The following is a 26,301-nucleotide window of genomic DNA, read 5'->3' as shown; positions in this document are numbered from 1 at the left end:
AATTGTCGCTAGTGTGTAGGATAGTGTTAATATGCGGGGATCTCTGGTCGGTGCGGACCCGGTGGGCCTGTTTCCATGTTGTATCTCTAAACTAAACCAAACCCTGTATTCTGGCATTATCATCTTTATCATTTTACATACCTTAACAGTCATATCCATTGTTTGTTTCCTTTCAATCTGTAAAGCTTTTGCTTTTCTTATCTGTCTTTATAATACTCCATTTAGTTAGGATCTCTCTTATGATTTTTGTGTACCTTCTATCCATTGGACATATTTCAGTATGATGGTTAGAACTGGAAATGATTTGCCATGTGTCAATTGACGAGTGAATCAAGAATAAGATTTGGTTTAGTTTATGATGCTGGTACATTGAGGATGATCAAAAACGTACTCACAGTAACTGTCCAGATAAACAGTCAAACAAATAGCGACGTGGGTAAGAGCACATGGAACATATGGAATCGTTGCCGCTTCACTAACTAATTGGAGGCCAAATAATTAGCAGCAGACATGATCAATATAATAGTAACGAGGCATTATTGCAAACATGCATTTTAAATAAAAGCACCACCTTCATCCTGCCCACATTCAATTTTGGTAACACCACAATGAAAGCCCTTTTCCCTGATTTATAATTATAGATAGATGCTAACCTCTTCAATCTCCTTGGTCTTTTCAGCAATTGTTCTAGTGCGATGATCTGTTTGACTCAGGTCTAAAATGTCAATAGCGCCCAGTGTATTCATTTCGAGATCATCCAAGTTATCAGGTAACAGCATTTGAATAGCATCCTAAAGTAAAAAAAGACCAATGTTAAATAGTGCTTTTTACCTTCCTATTTTAACTGTGAATGACAGACTGTATGAAGTGCAAGTGTGAAATGAAAACCCCTTTAGTTTACCCAATAAAGTAAACATTGGAAATAACTCAAATGGATATGAGATGATATAACCCAATCTACTTGGTGTACTTGTTGAGCTATTTGAACTTACACAAAAAGAAAAATGCAGTAGGACTCCATCAGCGACCTTGGGTAACTGTCAACACTAGTTTAACCATGAGCTACGTGCACAATTGTATTGATGCCATAACATTGTGCCATCCTGTAATACTTCTGGATAAATATCTTTAGGAGTGAAATTATGATATTGTCAAAGACAGTATTTAATTTATGTACACAGTTTACTTGTTCTTGTAAATAATCCTCAGTCACAAACCTAGTAGGCTTGAAATTCAAACAGCAAAATACACACGTAAAAAGTAAGTGGTGAAGTGATTGTTTGACAAGAATGCTGGCAATAGGATTAGGTCCTCCCCAGGTTGCAACAAGGCTTCAACTAACTCACCAAAGCATCTTTTACAGTGACCAATTACAGTCTATAATGAGACCCATTAACACTGAAAGTGTCAGGAATACTCAGGAGGCCAAGCAGCATCTATGGAGAAATATTGTTGAGCACCACTAGCATTATCTGTTTTTATTTCAAATTTCCTACACCCAGTTTTTTGCTTTGCCTCAATGAGAAGTAATGAGAAGCAAAAGATTAAAATGCAGGACCTCAAGGTTGGTAATCTCTGGATTACTACCCAGTGCCATGTGTTCAATAGGATAGGACAGATGAATATGGGGCTGAGGAGTTGGTGCAATTATTGGATTATTTGGCTCTTTTCTAGGAGCAGGGGTGACCTATACAGGAGGGATGGGTTGCACCTGAACTGAAGGGGGAACCAATATCCTTAGGTTTGTTAGTGCTACTCAGGGGGGGTTTAATCTTGAATGGCAAGAGACAGGATTTTTTGTTCCCATTTACAGATATGGTAGGAACAACCCGGGGAGGGGGGGGGGGGAGAGATTTAGTGTTAGAAGGATTACAGAAAAGATCAGGAAATAGATTTAATATGGATGATGGCAGAGGTGGAAGTTATCATATTTAAACAGTACTAACAATGCATAACTTTAGTTATTATCTGGGGGTAAAGGTAACTGGATGATGAGATTAAGCTAGTTAGCACTATTTTTAACTGATGTTTACAATGCACTAAATGGGCTCCTACTGTGCCCTTTGTATTGTAAATTTTCTGAGCAAGTGTTGTGAGTGCAAATGGAGATCAAATCAAAAATCATCTGACTGATAATGAATGCTTTGGATGGGAAAATAACTGCAGATGCTGGTACAAATCGAAGGTATCAAAAAACCTGGAGTAACTTAGCGGGTCAGGCAGCATCTCTGATGCTTTGGAAGTAAGGCTGCATGTGGGGTCAAATGAATGACTGGTTAAAAACATACGAAACAAGTGCATCAGACAAATGGGCCTGCTCCACTATTCATGGCTGCAGAGGAGGGTGAATAAGAAAGAAGTAATAGAATATGGCAAGAAATTGAAGGACTGAGGATCAGACATTCAGTCCATGCTACAATCACAAAGGATAACAAATTATTCAGCACAGGGATTAAATGAAGAGATTGTGATGAGAAAGATGCTCTGGGAAGCTGGTAATCAATACTTTTAAGTCACAGGCAGAAAATGAGAAAGATGGTAGAAAGTTATGAAAATCAGTTGGCCTTTAAATGTGCATCTAATTTTATTTGATTAACTCAGTACCACTGAACAAAAGCTTAAGCATTGTAGCAAATAATTTTAATTGGTATACTTACATCCGTATCAGGTTCATTTATTTCCAGTTCTGGAATTTGCTGCTGTTCAGAACTCCAGTCAGTCTCAATGTCTTTATTCAAGTTATCACATGTTTTGGTGCTTTTATCAAAGTTTGTACTCTAATTAAATAAAAAAGCATGTTACTTCTAAGCCTCTAATTTCAGTTATTCCCGCTCTTACAGAAAAAAAACCCCTTTCGGCCCATAATTTTTGCTATTCATAGTGCACAGAGAGGGAAGAAAGGAAATAATGCTCGCCGCTTACCTATTGTCAAACGTGACAGTAAGTAACCCTGCTTATGTTACTTCCTACAAATTATAAACTATTCTGATTGAAGACGGATTTTCTTTCATATATCGATACAGAATTTAGCAAAGTAGCAAAATTAGCTACAACATAATTCAAAATTTAAGCAACCTCCTGCAGCAGGTTCCCTGGCCTGGCAGCAATGTTCAGGTGCAAAACTGGGGTAACTCAGCAGGTCAGGCAGCAACTGTTAAGGGACTGGATAAGTGACATTTCAGATTGGGACCTTCTTCAAACTGATTGTAATTGGGGGTAGAATGCTGGAAAAGAAGTTGACAAACCTTATCCCTGTCATGTGATAGGTGGATACAGGTGAGGGGCAGTTTGACTGGCATATCAGTGGTCAAAGGCAAGAGATAAAAATGAGACAAAAGGGCATTAGAAAAGGAGGGGAGAGGAGTGAAACGCAAAGCCAAAGAGATGTATATAGGTAGAAGAGGACAGGAGGGATGGGAAAAGAGTGGTGAGCAAGGGCACAGGAGAGGGAGAGACAGACAGAGAGGGTGGAGGGGGGTTGTTTCTTAAAATAGGAGAATTCACTGCTCATACCACTGGGTTGTAAGCTACCAAAGCAGAATATGATGTGTTCTTCCTCCAGTTTGCATGTAGTGTTCCTCTGACATTGGAGGCGACCAGGATAGAAAGGTCGGGACAGGAATGAGAAGGGGGGTTAACATAATTGACAACCAAGAGACTCAACAGGCCTAACTAAGTGCACGTGTTCAGCGAAGTCGTCATCTAGTCTTGTTCTTGCCAAGCACCGAATGTAGTAAGCAATGTACAGGTGGTGGAATTAGAGAAGAGGAACAATTGAACAAGGGCAAACAGGTCCAATTCAATCCCGACTATAAACAAAAATTCCATCTACATTGTTACATTTATATAACAGATTCCTATGCAATTTTGCCAATCCTACTATGAGTAAAACCAGCCTCATAGTCGCAGAGGCAAAATACTTTGCTATAATCACTCGGTAACACACAATTCACTGTACTGTATTTAATAAGTAATTTGGATGCTCATGGCCTTGCAAAGATTAACTTATTTGGTAGATATTTCATAACATATTACTTATTCTTTCACAGTGCATTCTTTCATGGTGATTGTTGAATAATGTATCCATACACATCAAATTGAGCTCACCTTTGAAGAAACTGGTGGCACTGAAATGGATGGAGATTCATCTCTTGAAGGGATCATTGCACAAACAGATCTTTTACCTGGGAATAGAACAGAAACTTTAATTAAGCGTTGAAAGCAGATCCAGTCTTTAGGCACAAGATGTGTTCAGTTAATTATTCAATCTTCTTTATCCAAACAATTCCTTATCCTGATGAAGATAACTAAAGTCATGTAACTTTGATTTAATTTAAATTTTTCTAGCAAAATGAAAGGACAAGGTTGTATTCTATGAATTTATGTGATAAAAGTTTCACTTCTGGAAGCACAATTTTTAATATTATTTGTTTAAAATTGCATTCTCAAGATAGTAAGTGACCCAACAGTGGAATGAAATGTACCTATTGCAGCGGATACATCCGACTGTGATTTGTGGTCAAAACGACATTGAAATTGTTACTGCGTGGAATAATATTGTAGTACACCAATAGCAACCTCTGTTGTTCTTACACAACAGTTAAGCATGCAAGTATGGAGGGAATGGTTAATGAGTTTCTATGTAACGAACCAGATTTGATTTGGAAGCTAAAGGTAAAGGAGGTTGTGACCATAATATAAAATTCAACCTGCAATTTGAAGATGAAATCAGATATGTCGGTATTACAGTAAAGATGACTACAGAGGCATGAGGGAGGAACTGGCTAAAGTTGATTGGAAAGGAACCCGAGTAGGAATGACTGTGCAGAGCATTGGCAGGAGTTTCTGATAATAATTCAAAAGACACAGGACCTTTTCATCTCAAAGAGGAAGAAAGATTCTAAGGGGAGAATGAGGTGAATGTGGCTGATACAGGAAGTCAAAGACAACATAAAACTAAAAGAGAAGACATATAATATTGCAAAGATTAGTGGAAAGGTAGAGGATTGGGAAGCTTTTAATGACCAACAGAAGGTAACTGAGAAGCAATATGGGGAGAAAAGATGAAACATGAAGGTAAGCTAACTAGAAAGTTTACCCAAATGATGCCTGGATTAGAGGACATTAACTACAGGGAGAGGTTGGACAGACTTGGATTGCTGGAGGTTGCGGGAAGATCTGCTGGAAGTATATAAAATTATGAGAGTCGTAGATAGGGTAGACAGTCAGAACCTTTTTTTCCCCAGGATTGAAAAATGAAATATTAGAGGGTATAGCTTTAAAGTGAGGGGGGCAAAGTTTAAAGGAGATGTGCGGGTCAACATTTTTACACTGAGGGAGGTGAGGGCCTGGAACACACTGCTGGTGTTGGTGATTGAGGCAGGTACGATAGTGGCATTTAAGAGATCTTTGGATAGCATGTAGATATGCAGAGAATGGAGGGAAATGGATGAAATGCAGGTAGATAAGAGATGGTCTTGGCCAGTGTTGCAGTGCCGGAGCTGTCACTGGTGCTGGAGCTGTCGCTGTTAAATTCCCTGCTAGTTTAAATTTCCCGCTGTTTATTTTGGATGTGTTTTTTTTTTTTTTAACAGAGGTGCCAGAGCGGCGCTCCGGTGAGCTCCGGCAGCACTGCACCCCTGGTCTTGGCATCATGTTCATCACAGACATTGTGGGCCGAAAGCCTGTTTTTGTATTGTACTGTTCTACTTTCTATGAGCCAGATGGGACAGAAGTCGACCTTGCAGAGCCACAGGGATGGCATGTGGGGTTTATACACAAAAAGACTGGTGACTAAAGGAACTTTGATTATTTAGAGTTAAGTGCCATAAGTCTTAAAGGGTGAATTGCAAATCTGGAACTGCAATTTCCCAACCCAGCCATAGGATATTAATTACAATAACTCAATTATTAAAGATACACATGGGTTTGGATATCAATAATGTTGTTTGTCAGCAGAAGTTAAATATAGAGAATCACAGATAGGATCACACAGCTCAAAACTGGTCTGTGTTCAACCAGCCATCAATTACCCAATTTTACTAATCCCATTTTCCAGCAGTTGACATCTGGATTTCTGGACAGAATGGCACAGGAATGGGTCCTTGGCCCACAATGTTTGTACCAAACATGATGCCAAGTTAAACTAATCTCATCTGCCTGTACATTATCCATATCCCTCTATCCCTCTGAAACGTCACTATCATGTCTGCCTCCACCATCAACCCTAACAATGCATTCCAGGCCGCCACCAGTCTGTGTAAAATGCTTGCCCTGCACATCTCCATTAAACATTCTCCCTCTCACATAGCTATGCCCACTAGAGTTGGACATTTCCCTGACTGTCTACCCTATTTATGCCTCTCCAAATTTTATATACTTCTATCAAGTAGTCCACTCAACCTCCAGCATTCCAGAGAAAACAATCCAAGTCTATCCTACCTCTGCCTGCAGCTGAAACCCTCTAATGCAGGCAGCATTCAGGTGAACCTCCTCTGCACCCTCTACAAAGCCTCCACATCTTTCTTGAAATTCACATTGGGCAGCAAATGGTGTTGGGTAGACTGATGGGACAGAATGCTGATAAATGATGACAATTATCCATATCTTTATTTTTATTTATAATGAATGTCTCTTGCTATCCACTTTGCTGCTGTAACACTGTAAATTTCCCCGGTGTGGGACAAATAAAGGAATGTGTTATTATTATAAATCCACAGGGCCTGATGGTCTGCATCCCAGGGTACTTAAGGAGGTGGCTCGAGAAACCATGAACGCATTGGTGATCATTTTCCAATGTTCTACAGATTCAGGATCAGTTCCTTTGGATTGGAGGGTAGCTAATGTTATCCCACTTTTTACAAAAGGAGGGAGAGAGAAAACAGGGAATTATAGACCAGTTAGCCCGACATCGGTGGTGGGGAAGATGCTGGAGTCAATTATAAAAGAAGAAATGGCGGCCCATTTGGATAGCAGTAACAGGATCGTTCCGAGTAAGCATGGATTTACAAAGGGGAAATCATGCTTGACTAATCTTCTGGAATTGTTTTGAGGATGTAACAAGGAAAATGGACAAGGAAAAGCCAGTGGATGTAGTGTACCTGGACTTACAGAAAGCCTTTGATAAAGTCCCACATAGGAGATTAGTGGGCAAAATTAGACCACATGGTATTGGGGGTAGGGTACTGACATAGATAGAAAATTGATTGGCAGACAGGAAACAAAGAGCAGGGATTAACGGGTCCCTTTCAGAATGGCAGGCAGTGACTAGTGTGGTACCGCAAGGCTCGGTGCTGGTACCGCAGCTATTTACAATATACATTAATGATTTAGATGAAGGGATTAAAAGTAACATTAGCAAAATTGCAGATGACACAAAGCTGGGCGGCAGTATGAAGTGTGAGGAGGATGCTATGAGGATGAAGGGTGACTTGGACAGGTTAGGTGAGTGTGCCGATACACAGCAGATGCAGTTTAATGTGGATAAATGTGAGGTTATCCATTTTGGTGGCAAGAATAGGAAGGCAGATTACTATCTGAATGGTGTCAAGTTAGGAAAAGGGGAAGTACAACGAGATCTGGGTGTCCTTGTACATCAGTCACTGAATGTAAGCTTGCAGGTACAGCAGACAGTGATGAAAGCTAATGGCATGTTGGCTTTCCTAACAAGAGGAATTGAGGTGAGGAGCAAAGAGGTCCTTCTGCAGTTGTACAGGGCCCTGGTGAGACCACACCGGGAGTATTGTGTGCAGTTTTGGTCACCAAATTTGAGGAAGGACATTCTTGCTATTAAGGGAGGCAGCGTAGGTTCACAAGGCTAATTCCCGGGATGGTAGGACTGTCATATGTTGAAAGAATGGAGCGACTGGGCATGTATACACTGGAATTTAGAAAGATGAGAGGGGATCTTATTGAAACATAAAAGATTATTAAGGGATTGGACACACTAGAGGCAGGAAACATGTTCCCGATGTTGGGGGAGTCCAGAACCACAGTTTAAGAATAAGGGGTATGCCATTAGAATGGAGATGAGGAAAACCTTTTCACCCAGAGTTGTGGAATTCTCTGCTTCAGAAGGCAGTGGAGACCAATTCTCTGGATGCTTTCAAGAGAGAGTTAGATAGAGCTCTTAAAGATAGCAGAGTCAAGGGATACGAGGAGAAGGCAGGAACGGGGTACTGATTGTGGATGATCAGCCATGATCACAGTGAATGGCGGTTCTCGCTCGAAGGGTTGAATGGCCTACTTCTGCACCTATTGTCTATTGTTAGGTAATGCTCAACCGGTATTTTCATGACCTAAAGGCTGATTGCGCAGATTCTGTATAACTTGGTACTAAGCCCTCTGCATTTTACACTACTTAAAAGATTTAGAATTAAATACATGAAATCTGAACATTATCAAAAATGTATGGTTTTATAATAAGCAACATGAGCATCTGCGAACGAAGGAACAAATGGCAGGCTAAAATTGAGATGAAGTGGAATTTCCTTTCTGAGAGGGTATTGCCTCACCCCAGAAATTCACAGATGTTGCATCATTCTGTGTATTCAAAGTGGAGACAAATGTTAGAACTATAGTGGAATTAAGGGTTATGGGGAAAACCAGAAAAAATGAATGGTGAGACAATATCAGATGATTGAAAGAAGTTATCTGTATTGATTGTTGTCCCTTTTGTGTTGCATACAATATAATGGCCTTTTAGCATTTAACCGAAACCTCCTTCCATGTTTCCTCAGCTAAATGTACGATTGTGAATCTCTATTCCCTTCTTCTTTGCAGTTGTTTAGCCTACTTTTTGTGGTGTTATTGCAATGTGCCTTTAAGACTACACAGGTCTATTGGTAGGGGGTCATCAGAGGGCGAGAGGGAGGAGCCCGGGGGAGCAGATGTGCGGTAGAATAAACACTCGCGTAAAAACAGTCGGACTCACTGTATCTTTTTAAAGAACACAACATGGTGTCAGAAGTCCTGTAGGGTGCGTGATGTGTACTTTGAGTCGAACAACTATCGTTTGGAGCTCGTTGATGGCAAAAGAGAAAGAAGAGTGCGACATGCAAGAGGACAACGCACAGAGAGCCCCGGTAGGACCAAATGCTACATTTAGCATCCAGCCTCCGGAGTCCTTCGACTTTTCAAAGCCGCAAGAGTGGGCCAAATGGATACGGAGGTTCGAAAGGTTCCGTCTGGCAAGTAACTTGAATGCCAGCTCCGAAGATAATCAAGTTAACACGCTGATTTATTACATGGGAGATGAGGCGGACGATGTTCTGCGCGGGTTAAACCTGACAGTAGCACAAAGCGGAACGTACATAGGGGTGCGCGATGGCTTCCAACGATTTTTCATAGTAAAGAAAAATATAATCTATGAGCGTGCCAAGTTCAACATGCGCAGGCAGGGAGAACATGAAACAGTGGATGCCTTTGTCACTGCGTTATATGCGCTGGCAGAGCACTGTAACTACGGGGTGCTACACGACGAGCTGATACGCGACAGGCTTGTTGTCGGACTGATGGATAAGCGGCTGTCCGAACGTATGCAGCTTGACGCAGAATTGACGCTCGAAAAGGCCGTCAATATGGCGAGGCAGAGTGAGGAGGTGAAACGGCAACAATCTTCTCTGCGAGGTGACACCAGGACAGAGACAAGTGATGCTAAATCTGTGGACAGAGTGTATAAGAGCAGTAGTAAAGGTGCCAAAAACAAACCTCACCAGGCTTATGGCCACCAACTCAAAACACACAGCGCCCAACACAGCAGGGGGAAAAGTGTACAGTGCCATAAATGTGGCAGCTCTCCATCCCATCCAAGGCAGGATTACCCGGCAAAGGATGCAAAATGTCATTTATGTGGGAGAAAGGGACACTACAAGCGTGTGTGTAGATCACCTAAAACCGTGCAGGAAGTTGAAGAGGACGAGGATGGTATGTTCCTAGGCAGCGTCACAGCCGATGGAGAGCCATGGATGGTAAACATCGACATAAATGATAAAAACGTGTCATTCAAAATTGACACCGGCGCCGATGTTACAGTCCTACCCCACACCGTGTTTAAAGAGATCTATAGAGACAGCGATCCACCTACCCTCTGTAAAGCAACCAAGCCACTGCTGGGACCCGGGAGGAGTCCACTAGAAGTTGTGGGCGTCGCTGGGCTGTTCCTGGTGAAAGGAGAGAAAAGGGTGATGGAGGATGTGTACGTCACACGACACCTGCACACTGCATTGCTGGGGAGGCCTGCTATCGGCAAGCTGGAGCTTGTGGTTCGGCTAGACAGCATCACCATAGAGACACTTAAGACTAGCTACCCGAAGCTATGCAGCGGTCTCGGGGAGGTACGACAGCAGTATGCCATCAAGCTGAAACCAGGGGCCCAACCGTTCTCATTGAAGACACCCAGGATTCCGTTGCCGCTGATGGGTAAAGTCGAGCGAGAACTGTCCCGCATGGAAGGCCTGGGGGTGATCACCAGGGTTGAAGAGCCTACTGACTGGTGTTCAGGCATGGTGGTGGTGCCGAAAAAGACAGGAGCCGTACGCATATGCGTTGATCTCACTAACCTCAACGAGTCGGTGTGTCGAGAAAAGTACATCCTGCCATCGGTGGAGGAAACACTGGGGATGCTGGCTGGAGCCAGAATATTCAGCAAGTTGGATGCCAACACGGGGTTTTGGCAAATACCCCTGACCGAAGACTCAGCAAAATACACAACATTCATCACACCCTTCGGTCGTTACTACTTCAAGCGGCTGCCCTTCGGCATTGCCTCTGCCCCCGAAAACTTTCAAAATAGGATGGTGTCAGAGGTCACGGAGGGACTCGAGGGAATCGTCTGCCACATGGATGATGTACTGGTCTGGGGCCAAACACGAGAGGAACACGACGCTCGTCTGCATACTGTGCTGGCGAGGATCCAAAAGGCGGGCATTACGCTTAACATTGACAAATGTGACCTGTCGAAGGAAGAGGTGACCTTTCTTGGTCATGTCCTCTCCTCCAGTGGCATTAGTCCTGACCCGGGCAAGACTGAGGCTGTAAGGAAGATGGAGGAGCCGACCAATGTGAGTGAGCTGAGGAGCTTTCTCGGAATGGTTAACCAGCTGGGGAAGTTCATCCCGCAACTAGCAGAGAGAGACAAGGCTCTGCGAGACCTCCTGTCAAAGAGGAACTGCTGGCTGTGGGGCGTCGACCAGGCAAGAGCGTTTCAAGATTTGAAAAATGCACTGGTATCCCCACCTGTACTAGCCATGTACGACACGAACCGTGAATGCAAAGTCTCAGCAGACGCGTCATCTTACGGCCTGGGAAGTGTACTTCTCCAAAAATGGGATGAGGAATTTCGCCTACGTGTCGCGATCGCTCACACAGACGGAGCAGAGATACGCGCAGGTGGAGAAAGAGGCCTTGGGCCTGACCTGGGCTTGTGAAAGGCTCCGCAACTTTCTCATCGGTAAACACTTCCAGATGGAGACGGATCATAAGCCTCTCCTGAGTCTGCTGGGGTCACAGGCACTGGATGCTCTCCCTCCACGGATTCAGCGTTTCCGGATGTGCCTCATGCGCTATTCTTACTCCATTTCTCATGTGCCAGGAAAGTGTCTGTGGACAGCTGATACGCTGTCGCGTGCTCCTGTGAAAATGGGGGAAACGCCTGATGAAAAGGAGTTGTTTGAGAATACAAACATCTATGTGGACATGATAATAGAGAACCTGCCGGCAAGCACTGCCTACCTGGATGAGTTGAGAGCGGAGCTAAAAAGGGACAGTGTGTGCGCACGCGTAATGCAGCTGTGTCAGGAAGGATGGCCAACGAATAGCAACAGTGAACCGGCACTCAGGCTGTACTGGGCAGAACAAGCATTGCTCACGGTAAATGACGGACTGTTACTCAAAGGAGACAGATTAGTCATACCCTCAACTATGAGGAACGACGTGCTGACCAGACTACATGAAGGTCACCAGGGAGTGGTGAAGTGTAGAGAGCGTGCACGACGGTCAGTGTGGTGGCCTGGACTAAGTCAGCAGCTGAACGAATTGGTCCTCAACTGCCGGACATGCAGCAAAGAGATACAGAACCACACAGAGCCGCTGATGCCATCACAATACCCAGGCCGACCATGGCAAAAGCTGGGAGCTGACTTGTTCATGCTGGGAAGCAAGAACTACCTGCTGGTAGTGGATTATGCATCGAGATACGTGGAAATCGCTCCACTCAGCCCCACCAAGTCGACAGATGTAATCCACCACCTCAAATCAATGTTTGCACGTCACGGCATTCCGGAGACATTGGTCACAGACAATGGGCCTCAGTTTGCCGGAACCGCCTTTGCTGCGTTTGCAAAGTCGTATGGTTTCCGCCATGTCACAAGCAGCCCGAGATATCCTCAGAGTAACGGGGAGGCCGAACGTGCAGTCAAGACAGTGAAGGGTCTCCTGAAGAAAGCTACCTACCTCGCTTTACTTGCATATAGAGGTAGCTACCTACCTCGCTTTACTTGCATATAGAGCGACCCCACTGCAAAACGGGTACAGCCCAGCCCAACTCCTTATGGGGAGAAGGCTTCGCACTACGGTACCAACACTTCCAGCCCTGCTGAATCCTGCTCTTCCCGACAATGAAGTGGTTACGTGGAAGGAAAAGGAGAAGAGAATCAGAGATGCACAACGGTACAACCTGCGGCATCGTGCACGGAGTCTCGACAGGCTCTTTCCCGGACAAGAAGTGTGGGTCACGGATCAAGGCGAAGCTGGAGCTGTGATCGGCAGCCACACCGCCCCCCGCTCTTACATCGTGGAGGGACCTCACGGGACGGTCAGGCGAAACCGTCGCCATCTAATTCCCATGAAACCCTTGCCGGACCAGAGTGGGGGTGGTATGAAAGAGCAACTCCCGGGTTGCATTCCAGAACAGAGCTCAGCAGAACCACCAAAAGAGAACATTCCAGAGCAGAGCTCAGCAGAGCCACCAAAAGAGAACATTCCAGAACTGCCATCCACTCCCAGAACCAGGTTTGGGAGAAGAGTGGTGAGACCAGATAGGTTGAACTATAAGTGAAAAAAAAAGAGAGTTTCTAAAGAAAAATGTTTTTCTAATTTAGTGAAAAGGGTAAAATCCTTTTCACTAAGACAATGTGTTTACATGTACTTATGTTGAATTAATTTAGTTCAGATAGGAACAGACCTTTCAGCTAAAGAGGCAGAATAATCCTCTAAGGCCTGGTGAATCAACCACAGTCTACCGATTGATTCTAGAAAGGGGAGATGTGGTGTTATTGCAATGTGCCTTTAAGACTACACAGGTCTATTGGTAGGGGGTCATCAGAGGGCGAGAGGGAGGAACCCGGGGGAGCAGATGTGCGGTAGAATAAACACTCGCGTAAAAACACAGTCGGACTCACTGTATCTTTTTAAAGAACACAACACTTTTTAAATACAATTACACCATTCACTTCAACTACTCCTCTTAGTACTGTTTCACGCTCTCACCACATAGTGAAAAAAAATCTGAATTTTACGTGATTTCCTGATGACTTATGTTAACAGCTTCTTGTGGTTTTCGCTATGTGGAACCATTTTCTCTTTAACCACGATGAAAATCTTGTATCATATTAATAACTACTACGTCAACTCTCAAAATCTTTATTCAAGAAAAAAGGGACAGTTCAGACATTCTTTTCTGATATGATTCTCATTGCATCCATCTCAGATAGCCATATCCCAAAATTCAAAACTCTACTTTCTGCACACAAACTCAAGTTTAATACAGTTGTAGTACAACTTCTCTATGTTTCAATTATATCCTACTTGCAATAAATTGTAGCATCTGAGTTGCTAACCGGTGACACAACTTTCAGTGATTGGCATGTTTGCAGTCGCAATTTCTTTTACTTCCGACTCCCTGCAATAAGTAACTTCCTATCAAAAAATGCAACTTTGCTTTTAGCCATGTAGAACTTGATTCGCCACCCGACATCCCCAAACAGTATCATCAGAAAATATAGAAATTTTGTCTGTCATGATGTAAATATTAAACATGAGTGGAATGTAACACTAACTCTCAGAGAACTCATTCACCCTTTCTCTTCCACTGTGAATAGCTGACCTTTACTACCACTCTTTAGATTTTTCCTGATATCAATTTGAAATCGGCAATTCATTCTCTCAGGAGATATCCTGACCGCACGTTTTTATTCACAAAATGCTGGAGTAACTCAGCAGGTCAGGCAGCATCTCAGGAGAGAAGGAATGGACGACATTTCGGGTCAAGACCCTTCTTCAGACTGATGTCAGGGGGGCGGGACAAATGAAGGATATAGGTGGAGGCAGGAAGACAGTGGGAGATCTGGGAAGGGGAGGGGAAGAGAGGGACAGAGGAACTATCTAAAGTTGGAGAAGTCAATGTTCATACCACTGGGCTGCAAGCTGCCCAGGCAAAACCTGACCGCACGTTGTTCAGTTTTATTCATTATAATTTCATATAAAAACCTATTAGATAAACTAGATAAATAACCACTGTCTGTTCTTACATTCCCTCAGCAAACTTACAAGACACAAGTAAATCTAAAAAAAAATCAATTTCCCATGTGCCAGTGAGTGTTGCATGATGAAACCATCTGTAAAATTTCAATCATGATTTTTACAGTGGCTCACATTGAAAGAATGCTTCTCATGAAAAAGTAGTTTGATAACTATTGATGTTCCAATGATTCAGGAGAATCTCCACAACATCCATCACAATTTTAAAAAACACAACAGAGTGGCTTCAATTGATCTATGCACTTACGTTACTGTACCATGAATGATATCATTGCCAGAAAATTCAATTGCATTGCACTCCCCTTTTAAGTGTGGTGCAATTAAAAATTAAGTTGTTCCTGGAGTGAAGCACAATAACCATTTCAGAGGCATTGCGTGTCAGTTATAACATTTATCTAGTTACTTTTTGGCATCAATCACCGTTATGATGCAATTTCCACATTAGGGATGCATAGAATGACATAATTCCTCATGCAATCCTCTTTTTGGCACACTGCAGGTAAACTAGCATCGTCCAGAATTACCAGTTATGAGACACTCTGAGGTCAAGTCTTTGTAATATAGTCCTTAAAGACCTGAAGCGAAGTAAATTAATTATCTACATTCATAGACACTTGCAACACATCCCTTGTATCTTTCCTGTAACACCTCCCAATCTCCAGGGCGTTCTCCTAATCTGTTAGAATCACACCATTCCCAACAAACCCAATAATTTTTCATTGCCCCTTTGCTGTTGATCCCACCTGAACTATCTGATGTCTCCCAACTGTACAACATCCAGCAAACTGCATGTCACTGTCCCGCCCCAGCTCAATTAGAAAATAGAACAGTATGGCACAGGAATGGGCCTCTCGGCCCTCAATGTTTGTGCCGAACGTGATCCCAAGTGAAACAGATCTCATCTGCCTGTACATGATCCATATCCATCTATTCCTTGCATTTCCATGTAGCTATCTAAAAGCCTCCTAAACATCACTATCGTATCTGCCTCCACCACCACATTTCCTCCCTGGGGGAAAAGGTTCTGGCTGTCTACCCTATCTATGCCTCTCATAATTTCATATACCTATCAAGTTTCCCCTCAAGTTCAAACAGTCCAGAGCAAACAATCGAAGTCTGTACAAATACAGGACTGGCTGAGAAGCCTAGAAGGTTGGGTCCGCACCCTACACATTTACAGAAACCGATTAACCTGCAAACCCGCACATTTTTGGGATGTAGGGGGAAACCAGAGCACCTGGACGCAACTCACGGAATCACAGGGAAAACTCCACACAGACAGCACCAGAAGTTAGGATTGAATCCGTCTCTGGCACTGTGAGGCAACAGGTCTACCATGGAGAAGAGAACAAGTATCACAAAAGGATTGAAAGTTTCAATTTGAAACGCAGCAAAGACTTAAGACATAATGTCTTCAAGACAGTAAAAACATTCATTATTTGTTTGTGCTTGTACTCTACAAAGACAGACCCATTGAAAAATGTAGAACTCAGGTAATAACAATAACATTAAAATATTCTGCTTTTAGAAACTTGAAAATATTGGTGCAAACATAACAGAAGATATCTAAACTTATGTGAGACAGGAAATATAAAAGGAATGACAAAGATCAAAAGTAAAAACAAACTTTTCTTGGGTAATTTACACTTTTGTCAAGAGCTTCACACCCACAGACTTCCTGCCTTTTGAGAACATTGCCAGCATTTTAATTTCACCTGGATTAATAATTACAGGACTTCATCTAGCCAGAAATAAAATGAAGCGGCAAACCTACAATTACAACAATTGGGCCTTTGTAATTAATAAGTCAAGAACAGATTTTGCATGATAAATACATTCTGAAAAATTATTTTCAACATTTTGGGAACATAGGGTTTGAAAACATTTTCTTTCGTTTCATTAAAATGAAAATGTTATTTTATTTATAATTACACAGCCTTTCTGCCCACCTCCATCCTCTGCTCCTTCTGCATCCAAGACATTATTCTCTTCTCCATCAATAGTATGCAAAAGGGTATATTTGTTTTGGAGTGGGATGGCCACAATGCACTCTCTGCCGGCTCCCTTTCCAGGTGGTCGCCCATCTACTTTCTGCCTTACATGTGACCCCCTCGCTGTAACTCACATTACGCTTTCATACTCCCAGAGAATCCTGAAGTTGTCCAGCTGCAGTTCAGTTTCAGTCAAGAGCTGCAGCTGGAGGCACTTCCACTGGTGTAGTCCTCTGGGACACTGGAAAATTCGCTGACTTCCCATTCTGCAGGAATCTAGACTAAAAGATAATCATCCAAAAGCAACATTTGCTGAACATAATGCAAAAGAAGCAGCTGACCAGTAGCACACAGTATGAAAGTCAGTTTTTGGTGCATTTTACATTGATTCTCATTCAACAATTAATTCTGAGCATTGGAAATATTATTTTCCAATGCTCAGAAATAATTGTTGAATGAGAATCAATGTAAAATGCACCAAAAACTGACTTTCATACTGAGTGCTACTGGTCAGCTGCTTCTTTTGCATTATGTTATTTTCCAATGTCTTTATCATTGCCAAGCTTCAATCACCATAGATTTATTGCAACCAGAGAGATTTTACAAAAATCCAGTTTTCTTTAAGTATGTAAAAATACTACTTCAATAGTGTAGGTGGAATATGAGGGGGTGAATATATGTGACATTTCATAAGCACCTGTTTAATTATCTTACTCATCTATTTAGTTTTAAATCATTCAATTTGCTTTAGATTAGTTAATTTCAAAATGCTATCTTCGCAAATGTTAGCGTTTTCTCTTTCCAATTATATACTTACTTTTAACGTATTGGGACTGGTAGGATGACAGCTGCTTGCTTTTTTCAGGGGAGTGGCTTCTGCTGCTGATGCTTGATCCAGAGTGGCTGTGAGGAGATTCTCTTCTGTAATAGGGAGCTTCCCTTTTATGAGGTGAACGCTCTCTTACGTGTGGGGAGATATAGAAGTTCTTTCTTCTTGAGTTATCCCTGTCAGAATACCAAACAATCCACTTAAAATACTTTGTTATTGTACTTATTCTTTACAATTCTCATATTGTGTTTTAAAGATTATAAAGTCAAAGAAATACCTATACAGTATTTTAAGGATAGGCAATCTTTCAGGATAGAAACTATTTTGTTATTGGTCCATGTAATACATTATAATATTTTTATATACTGTGTGTATCCTCTAAATCTTGCATTGCTTATGTACATCTGCCTTCCAATCATCATGACATATTTTCATGGTCTTCAGATACTACGACTTACTGTGATAAAAGTCATAACTAAAATCAAGTTTTATAAGTGTTTTCTCCAAATCAAGCCTCTAGCTACAAATGAAGCGGCCCAAGAGGTTTAAGAGTTGCAAAATGATGGGAGGTTGTTGTGGGTTAGTTAATTTAAATTAATTAATTTTAGGGCGGCACGGTGGCGCAGCGGTAGAGTTGCTGCCTTACAGTGAATGCAGCACAGGAGACCCAGGTTCGATCCAGACTATGGGTGTTGTCTGTACGGAGTTTGTATGTTCTCCCCGTGACCTGCGTGGGTTTTCTCCGAGATCTTCGGTTTCCTCCCACACTCCAAAGACGTACAGGTATGTAGGTTAATTGGCTTGGTAAATGTAAAAAAAATTGACCCTAGTAGATATAGGATAGTGTTAATGTGAGGGGATCACTGGTCGGCGCGGACCCGGTGGGTTGAAAGGGCCTGTTTCTGCGGTGTATCTCTAAAAATTGGAAAATTCAATGTTCTAACTGTTGGATTATATGCTCCCCAACAACATATAATGTGCCATTCCTCCAGTTTGCATGTGGCCTCACACTGGCAATGGAGGCGGCCCAGGTCAAAAAGGGCAGTACGGGAATGAGAAGGGAAGTTAAATAGGTTAAAGACCGGGAGATCCTGTAGGCCATGGAGGACCGAGCGCGAGAGTTTGGCAAAGCAGTTGCCGAGTCTTCACTTGGTCTTGCCAATATACAGGAGCCCACATAGGGAACACCGGATGCAGTAGATGAGGTGCATGTGAAGCTCTGTGAACCGAGCAGAAGTTAGTGTAGTTGCTATTGCTCAGAAGATGCTTGGGAAGCTGAAAGGTCTGAAGGTGGATAAGTCACCTGGATCAGATGGACTACGCCCCTGGGATCTGAAAGAGGTATCTTTAGAGATTGTGGAGGCACTAGTAGTGGTCTATCAAGAATCATTTGTCAGGAGTGCTCACAGAAGAAAACAAATATTACTCCACTATTCAAGAAGGGATCGAGGCAAAAGATGGGAAATTATAGACCAGTTAGCCTGATTTCAATGGTTGTTATGATTTTAGATTTAAGGATGAGGTTTCTGAGTACTGAGAAGTACATGATAAAATATGCCAAAGTTTTGTCATGGGAGATCTTGCCTGACAAATCTGTTGGAATTCTTTGAGGAAGGTGGGGCAGCATTAGAATTGCTGCCTTACAGCACTTTCAGCGCAAGAGATCTGGGTTTGATCCCGACTACGGGTGTTGTCTGTACAGAGTTTGTACGTTCTTCCCGTGACCGTGTCGGTTTTCGCCGAGATCTTCAGTTTCCTCCCACACTCCAAAGGTGGACAGGTTTGTAGGTTCATTGGCTTGGTATAAATGTAAATTGTCCCTAATGTGTCTAGGATATTGTTACTGTGCGGGGATCGCTGGTCGGTGTGGACTCGGTGGGCCGAAGGGCCTGTTTCCACGCTGTATCTCTAAACTAAACTAAAAAAAGTAAATAGCAGGATAGACAAAAAAGAGTTAGTGGATTCTGTTTACATGGATTTTCAGAAGGCCTTTGATAAGGCGCTGCACAAGAGGCTAAAAAACAAGATTAGAGCTCATGGTATTAGAGGGAAGAAACTAGATGGATAGAAGATAGCAGATTGGCAGACGGCAAAGTGGAAATAAAGGGGGCTTTTTCTGGTTGGCTGCTGGTCTCTACTGCTGCTCTGCAGGGGTCAGTGTAAGATCTGCTACATTTCATGTTATATATTAATTATTTGGATAACGGTATTGATGTCTTTATGGCCAGGTTTGTGGATGATACAAAAATAGATGGAGGGGTGGAGAGGAAGTCGTGAGTCTGCAGGATTTGCACAGGTTGGGAGAGTGGGCGGATGAAATACTGCGTAGCAAAGTGTGCAGTCATGCACTTAGGTTGTAGGAATAAAGGCAAGGACTATCTTCTAAATGGGGAAAGGACTCCATGATGGCCTGATGCTCTCATCACTCACCTCCCAGGCCATCCAATGCTGAGGCCAGCCTGGGGCCCGACTCAAAGGGCCGAATTGCTGCCACCTTTTGAGGAAAAGAGGGAAGCACGCTGGGATGCAGTTGAGACTGAAATAGCGTGGTTTCAAGTCCCTCCTCATTAGCACAACTACTGGCTAAGTGTTAAGTGTGGTCTATAGAGAACAAGCTGGAAGAACTTAAAGCCAGACTAACTTACTTTAGAGAACTGAGTTACTGCTGCATGCTCGTTTTATGGAGACATGGCTCACCCTGGTATACCTGACCATGCCATTCAACCCGAGGGCTTCTCTCTTTACCGGATGGACCGCACGTCATCTTCGAGCAACGTTAGAGGTGGAGGGGTCTGCATGCTAATCAATACCTCGTGGTACTTAGACGTGGCGGTCTTGGCGAGCCCTTGCTGCCGCACCTGGAATATCTAACTGTAATGTGCCATTCCTACTACGTGCCACAGGAATTCACCTCAGCTATCCTGATAGCAGGCTACATCCCTCCCCATGCTGATGTTGTTTACTCTGAATTAACTGTACTCTGCTATCATTAGCCTTGAGACAAACACTCCAACGACCTGGTCAAAGTACCCCGAAGTAGCCGGGGACTTCAATCAAGCCAAACTCAAGTACTACCAAAAATACTATCAGCATGTCTCTTTTCCCACCAGGGGCCAGAACACCCCCCACCATGACTACACACCCATCAAAATGCCTACTGCTCCATTCCCCGGCCACATTTCGGGAAATCTGTTCATCTAGCTGGGCTTTTACTCCCTGCCTACAAACAAAAGGTGAAGCAGGAAGATCCGCTACAGAAAGTCACTTAGTGCTTCTCTGCAGAAACAGATGACATCCCACGTGACTGCTTTGAGTCAGTGGACTGCTCCTTATACAGGGAATTTGCAGCCAACATGAATGAGTATGCCACTGACGTGATTGACTTCATGAGTGAGTACTTAGAGGAATGCGTGCTGAGACACACAATCTGAGTGTTCCCCAAAACCTTGGATGAAACCATGAAGTCCATTCCCAGGTGAAGGCCAAGACTGCAGCGCACAAGTGAAATGATCCTGAGCCATACAAGAAATCTCATTGTGATCTTCATAAAGCCATCAGGAATACTAAGAGGCTCTGGCAAGGACTGAAAACTATAATGGGCTAAACAGCAGTCAGGCAGCATCACTAATGATAATGCGGCCCTCCCCGATGAACTTAATGCATTCTATGGTCGATTTGAGATGGTGACCAACAGGACGATGACATCCATCCCGTCAGACTCGAATGTGCCTTTCCCATAGTCGCTGTTGCAGAAGTTAGATCGGCCTTCCTGAGCGTGAAGCCAAGGAAAGCAACAGGAGTCCCTGGCCGTGTCTTTTGGAACTGCATGGACGACGTAGCAGGAGTATTCACGGGCATCTTAATCTCTCCCTGCACTGATGTACCCCCCTACTTAAAGACCACCACCACCCCGCTGCCTCAGAAAAGCAAGATCCCATGCCTTAATGACTACCGTCCAGTAGCCTTGACATCCTTCATCACGAAGTGCCTTTATTGGTTATGTCACACATTTAAGGCAGCCTATCTCACAGCCTTGATCCACTGCAGTTCGTCTTACGCCACAACAGGTCCATGGCTAATGCCATCTTCCTGGCCCTACACTCAACCCTAGACACTGACGTCAGGTTCCATTTCATTGACTATAGTTCTTCTATCAATACCATATCCCCACGAAGCTCATCTCTAAATTTGTAGAACTTGGAATCAGCACTCCCCTTTGCAACTGGATCCTCACATTCCTGACTAATAGACCACAATCAGTGATAATAGGTGACAATTCATCCTCTACAATAATTCTCAACACTGGTGCCCCACAAGGTTACGTTATCAGCCCCCAACTATACTCTTTATACACACATAACTGCCACATTTATACACACATTGCAGCCAAACACTATCGCAACTCAATTTACAAGTTTGCAGATTACGCCATTGCAGTGGGCCGGGTATCAACTAATAAGATGGAGTACCAAAAGCAGATTGTGAACCTTCTAACTTGGTGCCAAAGCAACAACTTCTACCTCAATAACAGCAAGACAAAGGAGATTGTGATTGACTTCAGGAAGCAAAGCAGTACACACACCCTTGTATACATTGATGACGCCGAAGTAGAGATGGTCGAAAGCATCAAGTTCGTAGGAATAAATATCAGCAGCAATTTGTCCTGGACCAGCCATATCGAAGCTATGGCCAAGAAAGCACACAAATGCCTCTACTTCCTTAGAAGGCTTAGAAAGTTCTGCATGTCTCCAACAACCATCACCAACTTCTACAGATGCACCGTAGAAAGCATTTCATTTTGGATATACAGATTCTGCGCCGACCAGCAATCACCCAGTACACTAGCACTATCCTACACACGAGGGTCAATTTACAATTTAACGAAGCCAATTAATTTACAAATCTGTACGTCTTTCGAAGTTAATAGGGAACCGGATCACCCAAAGAAACCCCCGCAGTCTCAGGGAGAATGCACACACTCCATACAGACAGCATCCGCACTCAAGATCGAACCCGAGTCTCTGGCACTGTAGCAGCATCTCTACCGTGGCACCACTGTGCCGCCCATTTTATCGGGATACATCCAGCCTGATTTTGGAACGGCTGCATTCAAGGCCACAAGAAACTGCAGAGAGTTGTGGACGTAGCCCAGACCATCACACAAACCAATCTCCCACCCACTGACTTCATCTACACTTCACACTGCCTCAGCAGGACCACCAGCATGATCAAGGTCCAGTCTCACCCCAGTCACCCTCTTTTCTCCCCTCTCCCATCAGGCAAGAGTTACAGAAGTTTGAAAATGCATACCTCCAGATTCAGGGTCAGTTTCTTCCCAGCTATTTTAACAGGCAGCTGAACAACCCCCTCATCATACATATATACACTAACTCAGGAACAGTATACACAAAAACTGATAATTCAACTGTTGTGTTGAATATTTTAAAACTTCAACTGTAATAAAGACCTCGCAGTAACCAGATTCAGAGGCATTTCCAAAGAGTCTGATGCATTTATATATTTTTAAATCCTGCAATTTATTTAATCTTTATATCCAAATCAGATAATCACCTGATTACCATTGTAATGAAAAAGATGCTCATTTATAGCAAAGATAGACACAAAATGCTGGAATAACTCAGCGGGTCAGGCAGTATCTCTGGAGGAACTGGATAGGTGACATTTCGGGACGGGAGCCTGGGTCCCAACCCAAAACATCATCTAACCATTTTCTCCAGAGATGCTGCCTGACCCGCTGAGTTACTCCATCAATTTATATCAATCGCGGTTTCATACAGGTTTATAACTCTATTCGCTTTCAAAAATAAGGCTTGTTTTTTCCATCAGTATTATTTTATTAACACAACAGCAAGTGAATACCTAAATGCACTTATCTAATTTTGTACTCAACAGTGATTGATAGCACCTAGATTTTGTGTGAACAACAGTTGGATTTGTACCTCATGACAAAATGAGTAGGCTTTATAAGACCGATTTGTCTTTGCTATATTTCACGATCGAGAGGTTATGCATTTTGTATCATGATCTCAACATTATAAATAAGTGAGAAAATAATTTGGCATAAATATAATTTTTTTTCAAAGTTAAAGAGTTGCTGTATATTAAGAAAAAGCTAACAACCTAACATAAGAAAGCTCTGTACATAAAATAGCACATTTCAGTCACATTTAATTGAGAAATTTGAGAATGCATTAAATAGCAAGTGGGTTAAGTTTCCCATGCCAGTTTCCCCAAGAACCATAAGGATTGTTTTTTGATTTAAGTCCTAATGTGTACAAGTATGCATTCATTTAACACAAAACAAGAAACAAATGTTGCTGAAGGTAAGTCTATAAATATATTATACAGGAAAGTATGCATACCTAAAACCAACTTAAAAATAGACAATTATATTTAATAAGGGCAACCAGGAGGGAGAAATTGTGATGAATTTGTATCTGCATTGAAGTTTCTACCATTACACCTCACCTTTCTACTTAATCCTCTGACATTTTCTAGTTGTGGGTTAATAATTATGATTTACTTTAAATTTCTTTTAACATGATAACATTTCCGTTCAATCCTTAGTGATTAACCTGAGCTGAAGGGACAAGAAGATTTGTTAACTTGAATTTGTAAGCATTCTTAAACAACTCAAACTTATTAATCTAAGTTTCCATTATTTATTACAAACTTCCAAGTTATTACAAAATTCTATTAATTTTGTTATGAAACAAAATAATCAGTTGTTTTAATTAGTTTCACCAACTTGGTAAATAACTCATTTGAAAATATGGCAATGCCAAAAATGTGTCATATTTACATATCTCCATGAGGGAAAATATTAAGGATAACAGAACTCGGTCAATAGTTACCAGTAACTACACATAACCACAGCTGTAAACATACTTATGCCACTGTTTTGAGGATCACCAGAAGATTCTGTAAACAGGTCAGGCAGCATATGTGGAGAAAGAAACTGAGTAAGTTTTAGGGGTTTGTGTCCTTGCATCAGGTCTAATAAAAACTTCAGCTAGAAATGACAACTGTTTCTTTCTTTGCTGGTTCACCAAGCTAAGTATTTCCAGCATTTTTCATTTTTATTTGAAATTACGGAATCTATAATAGTTTGCTCTTGGACAACTTCTGAGAATTGTAATACTTCAAAATATTCGTGGTATTCCTTTGCACTATGTTAAATTACTTCTATTCATGTTGGTGTGGCTCAGAAACATGGTCAGGTCACTAACCTCATGAAAATTGCAATACATCTAGAGAGACCAGTCCGAAAATAAATGGCAAACTTCTGAGGTCCCGATTAAAACCTCTTCAACCTCGCACACTTTTCTGCATCAATTGAGGTTAGGTTTCTTGATGTCAGGAAAGAACAATCTCTACTGACTTTCTTTTTTGTTTTCTGCTGCTAGAGAGACACTGGACTTAAGGAAGTGTGACCCTCATTTGGTGAGAAGGCACAAAATCACCATCCCCATAGATGTGGAGTCAAAGAGGCTCATCCTCATAATAACACCCACATTCAAGATGACGAGGAGGCATTAGCTCAAGTGCCATTCCTGATTAATTTGCCCTATAACAGGATGCAATGCTGGAAAATATTTCCATTGTTGACACGATTTAGCAAAATAAACACACTAACATCTAACCTTGCACTGCCATAATTTATAACACTCATAAGGTCATAAATCTTAGGAGTAGAATTAGGGCATTCGGCCCATCAAGTCTACTCCACCATTCAATCATGGCTGATTTATCTCTCCCTCCTAACCCCATTCTCCCCATAACCTCTGACACGTGTACTAATCAAGAATCTATCTCTGCCTTAAAATTATCCGCTGATTTGGCCTCCACAGCCTTCTGTGGCAAACAATTCCACAGATTCACCACCCTCTGACTAAAGAAATTTCTCCTCATCGCCTTCCTAAAATAACGTCCTTTAATCCTGAGGCTATGACCTCTAGTCCTAGACTCTCCCACGAGTGGAAATATCCTCTCCACATCCACTCTATCCAAGCCTTTCACTATTCTGTATGTTTCAATTAGGTCCCCCCTCATTCTTCTAAAAGTACAGGCCCAGTGCCGACAAATGTTCATCATAGGGTAACCTCCTCATTCCTGGAATCATTCTTGTAAACCTCCTCTGGACCCTCTCCAGAGCCAGCACATCCTTCCTCAGATCTGGTATCCAAAATTGCTCACAATATTCCAAATGCGGCCTTACCAGCACCTTAGAGAGCCTCAGCATTACATCCCTATTTTTGTATACAAGCCCTCTTGAAATAAATGCTAGCATTGAGTTTGATTTCTTTACTACCAACTCGACTTGCAGATTAACATTTTGGGAAAGTTTTACTCATGCTCTTCATATAAACTCAGATACACATACACAATAATTCAAGAAACAGAACCAAGTAGACCTATTCAAACCTGGGCAAACAATCACAAGATTGTGCAATATCCTGTGCTTTGTTCATTTCCCCAACCCCCTCCTAATCCCTATATCCTCTGAAACACTGAAATCAGTGACTTCTCTACCCCCATATCCTCTGAAAAACACCATTAAACACCCATAGCCCTCTGAGGTAGTTCTAGACACTCCAGCTGGAGGACACAACCCGATGGCATCTATCAATCGTGCACATATCAAGATCATCCTTCATGCTTTTACATTTTTTTAAATGTAACATATTCTCTGAGGACAATCTCCCAAGAATTAATCAGGCGAATGTGTATTTACTCCAAGGCTCCAATATTCTTCATTTGGCACAATAATCAAAACTGCATGTAATAATCCAAATGGGGACTGACAAAAGCCTTGCACAATCTCAGCAAAGATCCCATGTATTTTGTACTCCAACTTCTTTTAAAGGACAATCACTGGCTATTGAACTTGTTACCACAGAAGGAATCTCTGGGCTTTGGAGAGCC

The 26,301-nt window shown here is 42.4% G+C and overlaps 1 protein-coding gene across 1 annotated transcript in view; it reads right to left on the bottom strand.

Moving 5' to 3' along the window:
• The window catches only part of pphln1 (periphilin 1), an 83,902-nt gene that overhangs the window by 25,066 nt on the left and 32,535 nt on the right, over positions 1 to 26,301 (bottom strand). Inside the window, exons 8-11 of the mRNA XM_078417465.1 lie at positions 17,344 to 17,531; positions 4,108 to 4,184; positions 2,658 to 2,777; positions 654 to 791 (exon numbers count right to left, since the gene is read on the bottom strand). Of these exons, the coding sequence (XP_078273591.1) occupies positions 654 to 791; positions 2,658 to 2,777; positions 4,108 to 4,184; positions 17,344 to 17,531 (523 nt within the window). The remainder of the gene's footprint in view (positions 1 to 653; positions 792 to 2,657; positions 2,778 to 4,107; positions 4,185 to 17,343; positions 17,532 to 26,301) is intronic.

This window comes from Rhinoraja longicauda, chromosome 20, assembly GCF_053455715.1.
Source record: "Rhinoraja longicauda isolate Sanriku21f chromosome 20, sRhiLon1.1, whole genome shotgun sequence".
Classification (NCBI taxonomy): Eukaryota; Metazoa; Chordata; class Chondrichthyes; order Rajiformes; family Arhynchobatidae; genus Rhinoraja; species Rhinoraja longicauda.
Note: the sequence above shows the minus strand (reverse complement) of the source record. Positions and strands in the feature narration are given on the sequence as shown.